The sequence below is a fragment of the Zingiber officinale genome, chromosome 3B, assembly GCF_018446385.1.
Source record: "Zingiber officinale cultivar Zhangliang chromosome 3B, Zo_v1.1, whole genome shotgun sequence".
NCBI classification, from domain to species: Eukaryota; Viridiplantae; Streptophyta; class Magnoliopsida; order Zingiberales; family Zingiberaceae; genus Zingiber; species Zingiber officinale.
The window spans coordinates 116,937,589-116,953,624 of NC_055991.1; the positions used below are offsets into that span (position 1 = coordinate 116,937,589).

The 16,036-nt window shown below is 38.4% G+C and overlaps 1 protein-coding gene across 1 annotated transcript in view; it reads left to right on the forward strand.

The window, feature by feature from the left end:
• Positions 1-880: 880 nt before the first annotated feature.
• Positions 881-16,036, forward strand: part of LOC122055151 (vacuolar cation/proton exchanger 3-like) — a 40,984-nt gene continuing 25,828 nt past the window's right edge. The window contains exons 1-10 of the mRNA XM_042616534.1: positions 881-1,135; positions 1,235-1,302; positions 1,387-1,415; positions 1,526-1,722; positions 1,809-2,021; positions 2,216-2,356; positions 2,538-2,654; positions 2,739-2,792; positions 2,940-3,056; positions 3,328-3,427. Coding sequence (XP_042472468.1) covers positions 881-1,135; positions 1,235-1,302; positions 1,387-1,415; positions 1,526-1,722; positions 1,809-2,021; positions 2,216-2,356; positions 2,538-2,654; positions 2,739-2,792; positions 2,940-3,056; positions 3,328-3,427 — 1,291 coding nt within the window. The remainder of the gene's footprint in view (positions 1,136-1,234; positions 1,303-1,386; positions 1,416-1,525; positions 1,723-1,808; positions 2,022-2,215; positions 2,357-2,537; positions 2,655-2,738; positions 2,793-2,939; positions 3,057-3,327; positions 3,428-16,036) is intronic.

Sequence of the window (16,036 nt, forward strand, 5' to 3'; positions counted from 1 at the left end):
AATTCACTAAGCAAAAGCTTACTTTCGATATGCGGAGAAAGATCGATGATAAACTGTCTTTCCAATTTCAATATTATTGGAATAAAATCTTGATTTTTGTGAATTTATTATGCAATTCACCTTTCATTTCATATTCACTCTACGATGATGTACGAGTAAAATCTTGAAGATCATTTTGTAATAGTTAATTAAGACTAATATTGAAACATGATCAAATTGGTTCATTGAAATTATTTCAAAGATTTTGAATATAATATATTTTTTTTTTGAAATAATATATGAAATCATGGCTTAATTCTAGCTGTATTTTTTTTTATTTAGGATGTGAGGATATTCATCACTTTTTAAACAAGTTGTATACTTGATTAGCAAAGCTGTAAATGAATTCTTAGTCAGGATATTTAAAATTTTTTATAGTATTTTACATGAAAAATAATATTTTATACTTATTGTGTATTTGTTTGGATCATAATATTTGAATTCATTATAAGAAAATTATACATTCAAAACTATTTCATCATAAAAAATTATATTTGACTCTCTAACTTTGTATTTCATGATCAAGATAAAATATATTATGAGATTTTTTTTTAGTATAAAATATATTTTACTCTCTAAATTTAAAGTGCTTGGTCTACTGCTTATCATGTCTCTATATTTTTAGTGTCTTATTCTTAATATTTTGTAAAACTCAGTTGATAACTGTATATTTTTTAACCAATATTTCTCTGCAGATGCACCAAATCGAAAAAAATACTCAGCTTGCTATAGTTCCTACCTCTTTTGAAGTGAGTTATCCTGAATATTTTGTGTTTTTATCGAGAAAAAATACTTCTTGTTGTTGATTACACTTTTTTTTTTGTGTGTATTGGCCATAAAGATGGTTCCTCCGGATGGTAAATTAGAACATGATTTTGAGGATGAAAGCCTTGCCGGTCCTATGGATGTGCCGATAAAGTCTATCGGTCTGAATGGAATTCAACATGATTCTATTTCTGCTATCGAACGAACAGATTGTATCATGAAAACTAACTTCTGGAGGAGCTTGAAAATAATATTATTCACAGCCAAGATAAACATATTGGTGCCTTTTGGACCTCTAGCGGTCTTGATCAGCTATACTACCCATGATAAAGTTAGTCAATTCATCTACATAGTTTTCTTTTAGCCAATATTTTCATCAGGAGCAATTTCTGATTTTTCGTGTGGTTCTGTTGTTGGGCATCATGTGTAGGGCTTGGTGTTCCTTTTCAGCTTGTTGGGCATTATTCCCTTAGCCGAGCGTTTAGGTTTCACGACCGAGTAAGAAAACTTAGTGTTCGATTCTTGATTCTACATTTTCAATTATAATATATCCGATACGATTACTTTTGTTCTTCATTGCAGGCAGTTAGTATTTTTCACAGGAGCAACAGGTGAACAATTTTATCTTATCTTTAAGTAAATAATAGAAATAGATAAATTTAAAGAACCAATTGTTTTAAAGGTTGAATGTCTAATTTGATACTTTGAACTCCAAATGTAGCCGGGGGCCTCTTGAATGCTACTTTTGGAAATGCAACCGAGTTGATAATATCAGTCCATGCACTACAAAGTGGGATGATACGAGTAGTGCAACAATCACTATTAGGATCTATTTTGTCGAACATGTTGCTTGTTCTCGGGTGTGCCTTCTTCTGCGGAGGGATTGTTTTCATGAACAAGGATCAAGTTTTCGATAAGGTGCATTGTTATGTGGCACGATTGGCCTTGAAAGTTTTTTTTTTATCCAGTGAAGATCAAAGTTCTTGTTGTCTTGTTTATGGCAGGCAAATGCTATAGTGAACTCTGGGCTGCTTCTAATGGCAGTAATGGGTTTATTGTTCCCTGCTGTTCTTCATTATACACATACCGAAGTACATTACGGCAAGTCAGAAATTGCACTTTCGAGATTTAGCAGCTGCATAATGCTTGTGGCTTATGCTTGTTACATCGCTTTCCAGTTAAAAAGCAGTAATGATTCCTACGATCCCATAAACGAGGTTAGTTTACTTGTAGATTTGTAAATGCATTCCAATCATTGTTGCTCATTAAATCTCCCCAAAGTATAAGCTATCGGTGTGGAATTATATGCGAACGAGAGACTTTAGGCTTCTTATCATGTTCAGATAGAAATATTTCATAAAACTAGATTTGAAAGTGATGAACAATGTTCTTTGATTCATGTTTTCTGAAGGAAGGATGTGAAAATGGGGGGATCCTAGAAGATGAAGAAGGCGAAGCTCCTGAGATATCGAAATGGGAAGCCATCATATGGCTTGCAATTTTGACAATTTGGATCTCAGTGCTATCTGACTACTTGGTGGATGCAATTGAGGTATCTATTCGTCCTTTAATACCCTTTTTGTTTTCCTCCAAGGACTTTAGATGAGAGTTAGTTTTGCTTGGTGTTCTAAAATCCTGGAAGATCGTTTAATCATCGAAGTTCATTTAGTCTATACAAGATCCTTCATTGTATGTTGCATCCACCATAAATGGATTTCACTTTCACTTCACAGGGTGCTTCAATTGCGTGGAACATTCCTATTTCTTTCATCAGTGTCATTTTGCTCCCTATTGTTGGCAATGCTGCCGAGCATGCAAGTGCTATTATGTTTGCCATGAAAGACAAACTTGTATGATGACTCTTCTCTATTCCTTCAAAGTCTATTTTCCTAGTTAAATTAAATCACTATATTCATATAGTATTTCATTTTCAGGACATTTCTCTTGGAGTTGCTATTGGGTCCTCTACTCAAATTTCTATGTTTGGGGTAGGCCAAATTCACACTTACTTGCATATGTTCTTGGCTCGTAGTACTATTCTTTCTGCCCGTCAATCGATACACGAAACAATAGTACTTTTTACGAATTCATCATCCATTTTAATGTTTCGATTCGGTGCTTCATTTGTCATGCAGATTCCTTTTTGTGTGGTGGTGGGATGGATCATGGGACAACCCATGGACTTGAACTTTCAACTTTTTGAGACAGCAACTTTGTTTATAACTGTATTGGTTGTTGCCTTCATGCTTCAGGTATCAAGACACCACATCTACTGCTAAGTTTTTGGACACGATATGAGTGAACACTACACTAGTCCATGATTCTAATTCTAATGGTTCTTTTCTTTCTCATGAATTATATTGTCGAAAAATAGTTTGTTGCTAATCTTCACAACTGTGAATATCTATCACAACCCCCCAAACTTCTTTGTTAAGGCTATTATTTTGTTTACGAGGATGTCGCTTAATTTTTGAAAGTGATTTGTATAGACATCCTAAGCTTAAGCTTATGTTTTTGCTGCAGGAGGGAACTTCTAACTATTTCAAAGGTTTAATGTTGATTCTTTGCTATCTGATTGTATCTGCCAGCTTTTTTGTACATGTTGATCCTTCTCCTGCTAATGGTGAGTTTCTGTCAATATATTTTCATAATTATATTCTGTCATTTTAATTTGTGTGAAAAACTACTTATGTAGAAGGTAAAAAAGAGCCATGAGGTTGAAGGCAGAGTCTTTCACAACTGCAAGATGAAAATGATTTCAAGTCATTGAAGTTTCATAACTTAAGTTTTGAATTAGCACACAAAGCAGTAATTAATTCTTTTGAGTGGTAGAGGGGCTCTTTTTGGGGGTTGATATGAGGGTTGAGGGAGGGTCTTTAGGCTCATTTTATTTATTACATGTAAATGGATAAATTGAAGGGAAAGAAAAACCTCAGATGAGAGTTTATGCTGTAATTCTCTTGTAATTGACTAATTAATTCTGTATCTTTGTCTATTTTTTTTTACTGGTTTAAATCAATATGAAAACAAATCATACATGTTGGCCAAAGGCAACTAGATCATGTAACCATCTTCAGTTCAATGTACTTATATATTTTTTTTAGAAAATATAGAAAGATTCTGTGTAGACTCAACTTTATTCACTAGGAATGAATAAGCAAATTATTTATTATTTATTTTTTTTTAAAATATTTTTGAACAAGTTACGTTGAACATAACTTCACCCACATAAGTTCACTTGGATTACCTTGTTCAATCTTCTTGCTTCTACTGGCCTGTCCAGCGTGACTAACTTGCCCTAACCAATTGGAACGAACATTGACCAACTCAACTAGATCGCCTGTAGGTTTAATCTGACCAACCTAATTCGTTGGGTCAGTAAAATTTATTATTTGAAGGAGAAATAAATAAGATAAAGGACAAAGAATAAATATTTTAAGACCATTTTGTTATTTAATATAGAAAAAAAATTCTACAAGAATTCATGAATCATGGGGAGTACAATAATTATTATAACAGAACCGCAACCACGTTGTAAGACAAAAATGAGCAACATGGCAGATCAGCTGACTCGGGGAGTATGCCATTGGGCAGTCAGCTAGTGAAGGTAAATCTGAGGCCATGCTCGGCGTGGTCCTTCTCCAAAGGGTCAATGCCCAGAAATTTATTGCTAAGAGTTCGAGAGCTAATAACTCGCCCACGTAGCTGCCGACGCACACCGGCAGAGCCAGAAATTATATTCTAAGTTAAAAGGGCCCCGGATTGATAGTAGACTGATAGTGAAATTTGACCCTAAGTTAATAGCTGAATTTGATTTTATTAACTGAATTTGATTTTAATACGGGATGTTATAAGCGGATTCTAATGTAATGTGATGGTCCATCAAGATGATATAATATTCAAAGTAAAGGAAGGATGACAACCAGCATATTACTCTTGACAGGACCTGTGCTTCTCACCCAATGCTAAGGTCGTCAATGCAAGGACGATCGACCTTAGAGCCGGACAGGACCAAAGGACTTAGTGCTTCGCTCCTATGCCAAGACATTTAGCGTATATCCGATTATTTCTGAGCTGCTCGGGTTTAAGAGAAGATCGGTCGATCACAAGGCCGACCAAGAATATATTCAGTCAGGTCCTAGGGACTTGACCTTCCCATTTTAAGGTTTAGGGTTTAGTATATCACTGGTCGATCCAATAGCCAGACGAGCTTATAAGCCTTCACTATTCATGCACCGTCCTCCTTCATATAGGCGGCCGATTATGAGGTTGATCAGATTTACAGGGCTCAGTATCCTTAATAGAGATATAAGGCAAATCTCCAAAGGAACCCAATCGGACTTCCAGAGCTCAGGTTATCACTACAAGAACAAGGCTCCAAGTACAAAAGCTAATCGGCATAAAGTATCGATCGAGTCTTGCGGGGCTCTATTTCCCAGTCTTTAGAAGCAATTAACCTAGCATATGACCGGTCGGTCATAGAACATATTCCTTCAACCACCTCATTAATCGACACATTATGACAACATATTCCTTTAACAACCTTATTAATGACATAAGTTATGAAAAGGGTGTACACGGGTAATGAAAAATTCTTTGGACGGTGACTATACGCCTCCCATGCTATACATATTCCCTTATTCAATAGCTTTTGACACCCGACATTCTCTGTCACCTCATGATTGCAGAGATTATGAGAAATGATATATAAAGGAGAGTCTTTTCCATTGGCAAGGTACACTTTTATAGAAGTCTCATCTATGCGCGAGCTTTTACTATTCGTCTCTCCATTTTTCGCTCGGCCACTATACTGACTTGAGCGTCGAAGGACCTTCATTAGTGACTCATTCCCTGGTTTTTGGCACTGACATTCTGTTTACCCGTTTGAGTGTGCGCAGAGAGGATTTTTGCTCTCGTTCACAGTCTCTTCCCTGATAAAAAAGTTCATCTTCCAATCAACATCCGAATCATCTGTCCAGCGTGCCATCTTTTTAGCTTTCAGACAGGATCAAATTTGACACCATTCGTGGGAATCTTCGCCTGAATCTGAAACCTATGGATGGAAGAAGTTGGATGACTCACCACTGATACCTTGACGCTAGAGGAGTTGGAAATACTAATAAACGCCCAAGCGTAGAAGCCAATGCAACAACAACAACAAGCATCAACTAATGGTACTTTGCCTTACAACTCCGTCGCATCAACAACAGACCCTCACGCTGAACGGAGGGCTCGAGTGGGAATCAACCAATCCCTTCAGCGGTTGGCCTCGTGCCGCACCATATACCACCAGTCAATTTGTTGTTCGTGCCACACTCACCAATTGCACATCACAGGTGCTACTCCGTATGCCATTCGAGGGTATGGACTGGGAGGAAAGACCCCAATTATCATTTTCTGGAGATGCTCCCACCTAAGATGCAAGCAAGGGGGAAGCCCTAATGACTAGCAGATCCCCCAAATGGGTTAGCAAGCCTTTCTCCCAGGAGGTACTAGAGAATAAACTACCAAAATACTACCGTCCCTGGCGATCGGGGAGTATGCTGGAGCCATTGATCTAGAGGATCACCTCCTCAAGTTCGAGAACACTGCCCTCTTTCACCAATACACAAACGACGTGAAGTGCTCAGTGTTTCTCACAACACTCTCTGGCTCGACACAAAGGTGGTTCAAACCACTGCATGCAGAATCCATCTGTTATTTTAAGGATTTTCGCAGGGCTTTTCTTCATCATTTCACTAGCAGCCGTCGGTGCCAGAAAACCGCCTTAAGCCTCTTTTCGCTCAAGGAGGGGCTCAAAGAGACGCTCAGGGCTTACATCAAGAAGTTCAATCAAGTAGCCATGGATGTCCCTTCGACTATCCCAGAAATTCTGGTAAGCGTCTTTTCTCAAGGGCTTACCAATAGTGATTTCTTTCACTCCCTGATCAAGAAACCTCCCAGAAACTTCGATCATCTACTCATCAGCCAAGTGAGAGAGTATATTAATATGGAAGAAGCATAGTCTGCCCGGAAGAAGGAGGCTACTGCACCCACCCTGGCGCTAGCTCTTGAGTGTCGAGCGTCGCCTCCACCTCTTCCGCATAAAGGACCCCGAGCAGGTCCTCAGCCTTACCATCAGGAGCAATGACCTCACATTGTACAGCATGTGGGGGTCGAGTGGGTGGAATGCTTTGGGCCTCTTAGATGGGCTTCACCCAAATTCTGTACATATCACCACTTGACGACACACGACACTCAAGATTGTTACCATTACAATCTTGAGCAATGCCGAGCGGCTAATCAAGGGTTTTGCTGGCATTGGCCATCTCCCCCTCACAAACACTATCAAAGACCGAACAACCTACCTTAAAGAGATTACCAAGGCATCGATCGATGCCCCAGACACCTCAGTAGCAGGGAGACCGGACCTAGGCCCCTACCTGTCCTCAGCAAGAACAACCCCCAACTTGGTAAGAAGAAAATTACAATAATACCACTTAGGGTGACATTGGTATGATCTCAGGAGGTCCAATTGGCGAAGACTCCAACCGTTAAGGAAGTTGCAAGTCTGCCGACTGGAGATCCATGCGGTCGGCTGTTGTCACACCCCGAGGGTATACTTATTTGCCAAACCGGATAGAATCCCCTAATGACAATATAGAAAATACGATATCAAACAAATTTAAGCCAACATAAAACACCAATGAAATATAATAACACTAAGTCATAAATAGCAATAATGATAATGCGTGTATGTATGCATGCATATGTGAACATATTAAATTAACCAAAAGCATAATCAATGACATAAACATTCGATACAAAGAGGAAACCCAAACTATAAGCAGCGGAAAGTAAAGTAGCAACTCATATAAAAATCTAAACTCGGAAATTCGAACTCGAGTGGGACTAACAGCCAGGACCTCTGAGCGACACACATCCTTTATCTGCTGACCTGGAGGATCAAAGAAAAATAGCGGGTAGTGAGTATAAAAAAATACTCAATGGATAGAAGAAAATAGTATATAGATAATATATTAATAGGAGATCAAAAGATGCAATCTCAGGTAAAATACTTACTAACCAATGTAGGTGTCCCAACATAATCACCAGCTAACTAAAAGTATAATCAATAACCAATCGGGAGTACATACAATACATCCAAACCTACACAAACAAATATATGACCGATATATAGCAAGTATATAATAAATACTGACTACAGGAGAATGCTCTACCACGGATGGTCCCGTGGGTAGTAAGGGTAAATGACTAGTCACTATCCGTGGGTGAACGTTCTACCACGGATGGTTAGGTGGGCGGATAGGGTAAATAACTAGTCACTGTCTGTGGGAGAACACTTTACCATGGATGATCCCGTGGGCCGACAGGGTATATACCAATAGTCACTAACGACTCTCTAACCCACGCATGGGAGACAGAATATACTAACGGTCGCTGATGACTCTCTCAATCATGAATGGGAGACAATGGTCGATAGGATATACCAACGGTTGTTGACAACTCTCTCAACCATGAATGGGAGACAATGATTAACGAGATATACCAACGGTTTTGACGACTCTCTCAACCACGAATGAGAGACAATGGTCGATAAGGTATATTAACCAAGGGTCTAGTAGGATCCTCAAAATCCTACACTATGGTATAATTCTACTAATGTATAGGCATGGACTTATGTAACCAGTAGGGGTCTACTAGGATACTCGGTACCCTTTATTATGATATAATTCTACTAATATATACGCAAAAAGTAGACAATCACGCCCCCAAGTTACTAGTCACCTAACATTAATATCTCGACTAATTCTGTAGAATCATCTCAGATATAATAAACAACGGGATCAGGATCAAGAAATCCTGGGAGTTGATTCAAAGGGAAAAGCCGAGTGGAATACACTACCCTTCTGCTAGGGAGTCATTTTCATCAAGTATATGTCAGTATAATCTCACTAACATATATGCATTCATGCCAGTATACAACTATACTACCTATAATATTAGTGACCCATAGGCATGAGCCTAAGTATATAACCATGCTTTAAGACAAATTCATGAATATAAGCTATAGCCTTAAATAACAATAAGGGTCCATTAGGATACTCAATATCCTAGACCATAGTATGAAATAACAAACAAAGGTTTAGCCAGATGATCAATATCCTATACTATGGTATGATCATCCTAGACTACGTTCTGGTAATATCATGCATATATATTGATATGGGTTATGATAAGTGGATCCTTTGTAATATTCTGAAGAAGGATAAAAGGATAAAGGAAGTATGATAAACATGATTAGCCGGTAGAGAGCACGATTGCTCATATACGCTCGGCAGGCTAAGACTGGCGGAGCGTAAAGGACTGACCGAGTGCGATTGCTCAGATACGCTCGGCAGGCGAAGACCGATCGAGCATAAAGGGCAGATCGAGCATAAACGTTCGAACACGCTTGGCAGGCACAGACCAGCCAAGCGTAAAGGACCGGCCGAGCATAAATGCATTTAGTCTTATGCAGCTTCTAGCATATGATCGATCGAGCGAAGGTCGACTGAGTGAGAATATTCGTACACGCTTGGCAGGCAAAGCCCAACCGAGCGTGAAGGATCGGTGGAGCATAAATGCATTTAGTCTTATGCAGCTTCTAGCATATGATTGATCGAGTGAAGGCCGACCGAGTTAGAGTGTTCGTACACGCTCGACAAGAAAAGCTCGGTCGTAAGTGAAGGACCGACCGAGCATAAAGGGATTTAATATTATGCAGCTTCTAGCATATGATCAACCGAGCGAAGGCCGATCGAGCAAGAGTGTTCATACACACTCGGCAGGCAAATCCCGGCCGAGCGTGAAGGACCAGCCGAGTATAAAGGCATTTAGTCTTATGCAACTTCTAGTATATGATTTACCGAGCGTAAAGGATCGGCCAAGCATAAAGGATTAACCGAATATAAAGGTATTTAGCCTTACAATGTTTCTTATACATATCTGGCTAAGAATAGTTTAATAGAAGATATCCCGAACTCACATAGGATTGGCTTAAATAGTTAACTAAATACATGTGATACATTAATAATATGTGAATAATTGTTAGAATGTATACTAAAATCCTAGCTTTTTATAAACATTTATTATGAAATAAGAATCACATTCGTCAAATGTTTACATTTATATGCTAAATGTAGTTGTTCATTTAATTTATATTGTAGATAACATGGTGTGTGATGTCACACTGAAGATCATGTTATCAGTTCCTTATAAATTATAAATAGTAGATCACAACCAAGATGGAATAGAATAAACCATTGGAATGATTGTAGTATAGTTAGGTATTAGTTTATCTTGATTATATAATTACACTAGTACACTATGTGTATATTGAGCAGGACCATTTGACATAGTTTCTTTTATACTGACTACATAAAAGAATATGACCTATGTTATTATAGAAGTGCATACTCTTAATCACGATATAATAACAAACACATATACTTAGTATTTGTTTCTTTAATTTATCAATGTATGAGATTTAGTTTATTAAATCAATAGGCCTAATAAGTTGAGAAATGATATTATTTATATGGTGTGTTGTTGATTATAGAAGGAAACTGTGTTCTAGTAATTTAGGTTGATGATGTCCCCTTGAGAAACTCATAAGGATTGTCATGTAAACCCTACAGGTGGACTTAGTCCGACATGACGATAAGAGTGAGTGGTACTACTCTTGGAGCAAGATTAATTAAGTGAGTTGTCAGTAATTCATTTAATTAATAGACATTCGATATCTTAAACATTGGGAGATTAGCGCACTCATGATAAGAAGGAGCCCATATTGTAATATGGGATTGGTGTGGTAGTTCAATAATAACTCTTTAGTGGTGTGAGCTATTATTGATGAACTTGAGTTAGGTGTTCGGGGTGAACACGGGAAGCTCAAGCTCATCGGGAGACCAAAACTAATTCCTTCTCTTGGTCCCTGTCGTAGCCTCTTATTTATAAAGTCTTATATCCACCTAAAACCCAACTTCTTACCCATCCCAATGTGGCCGGCTAAGCCAAGCTTAGAGCTCAAGCTAGGGCCACCCAAGCCATTGAATGGGGCTAAGTTGGCCGGCCAAGCTTGGAGCCCAAGCTAGGTGGCCGATCATAATTAATTAAAAAAGGTGTTTTAGTTTTTAAAATCTTTCCTTTTGTGGAAGCCATGATTTTTTTTAAAAAAGAGTTTTTAAAATTTTAAAAATCTTTCCTTTTATAGATTTCTACAAAGGATTAAAAGAAAGATTTGATATCTTTCCTTATTTGTAGTTATCTATAATGTTTAAAAGAAAAATTTTAATTTTTGGATAAAACTTTCCTTTTTTGTAATCATCCACATGTTTTAAAAGAGAGATTTTAATTTTAAAAGTTTTCTTTTATAACCAACCATGAAGGAAATTAAAAGATAAATTTTTATTAAAATTTCTTACCAGAAACAAATAAGGAAGTTTTAATTTTATGTTTAAAACTTTCCTTATTTGTGGTGTTAGAGGTGGCCGACCATGATAAGGTTTAAAAGGAAGTTTTAATTAAACTTTCCTTCTTAGTCATTGGCAAGGAAAATAATGAAGTTTTAATTATGTTTAAAACTTTCCTTTTTTACCATGACCAAGGATTATAAAAAAGAGGGAGGGGTTACCCCATGAGAGAACACATCTTTTATTCCACCTCTTTTATTTCTTGTGGTCGGCTCTTGTTTTTCTTTCCCTTCTCTTTGTGGCCGGCGACATCTACTCTTGGAGATTAATTGGTGGCCATGTTTTTGCTTGGAGAAGAAGGAAAGAAAGGAGGCATTGTTTCCTAGCTTCTCTTGGAGATTGGTTGGTTGCTGAAAGCTTGAAAGGAAGAAGAAGGCTTGGGTGGTTCTCATCTTGGTAGATCGTCGCCCACACGACGTCTGAGATAAGAAGAGGAATACGACAGAAGATCAAGAGGTTTATAAGCTACAAAAAGGTATAACTAGTTATTTGTTTTCGCATCATAACTAGTTCATCTTTTTGTATAAATCTTGAAATACCAAACACAAGAGGCTATTGATTTTATGTTATCATTTTGTTATCGTTTTTCGATTTCATGTTTCGATATTGTGCTTCTATTAAGGTCTCTATAGTTAAACTTAGTTTACTGTAAGAAATTAAATATCCATTTTCTTTGAAAGACTTTGTCTAGGTAGTGGTGGATGATCCCATACCCAAGAAGACCTAGTGCCTCGCCAGGTTTGACCTAGAAGCCGATCTTTGAAATAGATATTTAATTAGCTTCTGTAATATGGTTTAATTTGTGAAGAACACATTGGTTAAATTTAGAGTAAGAATGTTAAACATCGTTCCCAATCCAAATTTAACTTCTGACGGACAACTTGGATTAATAATGTAAAGGATCGTTTGCAATCCAAGTTTGGACTTTAGTAGAGTACAAGGGGAGCTAGGAAAGTTCTATGCTTGTAAAAAATTATTATACAGGGGAATAGAACAGTATCCAAGTGTAGCAATCAATAATAATATGTGATTATATGACAACTTGGCCAATTTGGCTGGAAATGGTTTTTGGAAACTTCTGCAAGTATGCTAAACGACTAGAAGGTACATTTGGGGTAAAAAAAAGATTCCTTAAATTATTATCACAGGTTACGTCATCTCCTAACAAACTCTAACAAACCGGGGTCCACCTCATGACCGCGGAGGTTATATAAGGTGGTATAAAAAGGGGAATCATCTCCACTGAAAAGGTACATGCAATATCATCACTCAAACCCTAACTACACTACAGTTTCACTTTAGTTTATTGTTCTTCTTCTTTCTTCCAACGAGAGAACTGACTTGAGCGTCGGATAGCCTAGCCAGGGATTCCCACCTCGGTCTTAGATCACTGACGCTTTGTTGGTTGATCTCGTGGTGCGCAGGCGAGGCCGTCGTCTTCAGATCTACTGTATCGGAGGCTTCATTGACATTCATTTACATATCTTCCGATCCATCAGAGTTCTTATCATCTCCCACCAGAGTTCCTTCATATCTTCTAGTATTCATCTTCTTCGGAGTCACCATCCACCCTAGCCAGTGCTTTATCCCACAGCTTTTAGACATGATCAAATTTAGCGTCATCTGTGGGAACTTCTACTTGAATCTGAAGTTATGTGATGGAGGAAGCTAGAAAACTTAACACTATTACCTTAACTCAAGAAGATCTGGAGTTGCTCATTAGTGCGAGGGTGCAGAAGGTGTTACAACAACAATAGCAAGCTAATACAGGTGGTACGTTGCCAGTAGTAGCAAATCCAGCGATTTCAGTCACTGATCATCAAAGAGAAAGAGGTATGGAAGAAGATAATCATACTTATTTACCTCCTGCTCTTGTTTCTCCTACCCGACATCCACGAGACTTTTTAATACTCCTTTGAAATAAGGAGGATGAAGGGTTATGCTTCAAGAGTCCTCTGGTGAAGCACTGGTAAGAGAAAGATGTAAAGGAAAAATGGTGGTCACTGATAGTTCTCCTAAGAGAATTGTCACTCCTTTCTCTCAGAGAGTGTTAGATGATCCGCTGCTAAAACACTATCAGAACTTAAATATTAGAGAATACTCTGGAATAATAGATCCAGAGGATCATATTCTTAAATTTGAGAATGCAGCTCTACTTCAACAATTTATCGACGGTGTTAAATGTCGGATGTTTCTTACTATATTTGGAGGTGCGGCTTAGAGATGGTTCAAGAGGTTGTCGGATAATTCTATCAGGCGTTTCAAAGATTTTCGCAAAGTATTTCTTCATTATTTCTCTAGCAACTGGAGGTATCATAAAACTCTTTGGAGTCTTTTTTCTATAAGGACCTAAGAAAAGTATTAGAGCTTATATTAAAAGATTTAATCAAGTGGCTATAGATGTTCCTACAGCCACTACAAAAATATTGGTGAGTGCTTTCTCTCAGGGACTCAATGATAATGATTTCTTCAAGGATCTGGTGTAGAATCCTCCAGCTAATTTTGATTTGTTAATTGAATGAGCTACTGAATTTATTAATGTTGAGGAAATACAAGCCGCTCGTAAAATGGAAAACGTTCCTTCTATCCCGGCTCCAATCAATGAACTCCCTATAGTTCCTGTTCAACCTCCCAGAGGACCTCGTGCGGGTCCTCCACATCATCATCCTGAGCCACGACCATAAGCAGTTCAACATGTGGAAATGCCACAAGAGATCCCGAGAAGGTGGTGCACGTATCATCTTTCAGGCACCCATAATATAGAAAACTACTTCGCTTTGAAGAACTAGCGAGTAAACAATGCTCGCTATCGTCAGTGATCTCTTAACCAGCGACCGTATCCAAGGAAAAATAGCTACTGAAGCTGGAATACCAGGTGCTCGAACCACAACTGGGAGTGTTACAACTGCCGGTTGGGCAAGCTCAGGTGCCTAAGCGAATGCAACAGGAGCCAACATCTGCCCGGCAAGAAGAAAATCGAAACAACGCCGCCCGATGTAACATCAATATGATAGCAGGAGGACAACTGATTATGATGGTACAGTAAGCATGCTGAAGATTCATGTAGTCGGATGCAGCCTAGAGAGGATGACTTGACCTGAAATCAGTTTTGGGCCCAGAGATCTGGAAGGGGTAGAAGTACCATATGATGATGCTTTAATAATTAAGGCTGTTATAGCCAATTATAATATTTCTCGTACTTTCATTGATATAGGGAGTTCTGTCAATATCATCTTCAAAAAAGCTTTTGATCAATTGTAGATAGATCCGAGTGAGATTCAGCCCATGGTGACTCCTTTATATGGTTTCACGGGCAATGAAGTACAACTGCTTGGCCAAATAAGGCTGGCCATATCTTTAGGAGAGGAGCCCCTAATGAGGACCAGAAGATCTTACTTCATGGTGGTTGATGCACCTTCTGCTTATAATGTTATATTGGGTCGGCCAACCTTGAATGAATTTCGGACGGTCGTTTCTACTTTTTGCCTAAAGATAAAATTTTCTATGGACGATCAAGTGGGAGGGGGGGGGTGTGAGGAGATCAATTGATGGCACGTAAGTGCTATGTGGAGATAATTAAGACAGAAGCAATACTGCCCGCAAAACTCAAAGAATGAAAGTTAATGCCATTCAAGAAAAATTGCCTATCCTGGTATATGAAGAAAAGGAAGAAATACAAATCCAAGTTGGTCGGCTAGAGACTGTTACTTATATAGTCACCGAACTGGATCCTCCACTCAAGACTGAGTTGATACAGTGCTTGATACAGAATAATGATGTATTTATTTGGACACCTAAGGAAGTTACGGGTGTCTCCCCTCTTGTAATGGAACATGCATTACATGTATATCCGGATGCTCAACTGGTTAAGTAAAGGAAGAGAGATTTTAGAGCTGACCAAAATATAATCATCAAGAAGGAGGTGGACAAACTGATGGACGAAGGTTATATTCAAGGGGTTCAATTTCCCAGTTGGTTAGCAAATGTTGTCCTGATTTCTAAATCTGGAAACAAGTGACGAGTATGCATTAATTTTCGGGATCTCAACAAAGCCTGCCCAAAAGATTATTATCCACTGCCTTGCATCGATCAAGTGGTGGATTCTACAGTCGATTGTGAATTTATTTATATGATGGATGCCTACCAAGGCTATCATCAAGTCCCTCTCACCAAGGACGATCAAGAAAGGTTAGTTTTATAATGGCTGAGGGTACTTATTGTTATAATGTTATGCCCTTTGGATTAAAGAATGCAGGAGCTACCTACCAGAGGCTCATGAATAAGGTCTTCCGAAAGCAAATTGGGAGAAACATTAAAGTATATCTGGATGACATACTGATTAAATCTCTTCAAGCTACTGATTTATGCAAGGATGTAGAAGAAACGTGTAGAACTCTATGACAATATGGGCTCAAGCTCAATCCTTGTAAATGCTTATTTGGAGCTAAGAGTGGCAAGTTTCTTAGCTATATGGTGACAGAGTGGGGGATAGAAGCTAACCCCAGCAAGGTCCGGGCGCTCCACGACATGGACCCTCCACGCAATATGAAGGAAGCACAGAGGTTGACCGGCCGGAACACTGCTTTATATCGCTTCATCTCTAGATCGGCCAACTGAAGCTTCCATTTCTTCAAAATACTCTAGAAGGCTACTAAGTTCCAGTGGGATGAGGAGTGTGACAAGGCGTTCCAAGAATTAAAAGACTGTTTGTCAACCCT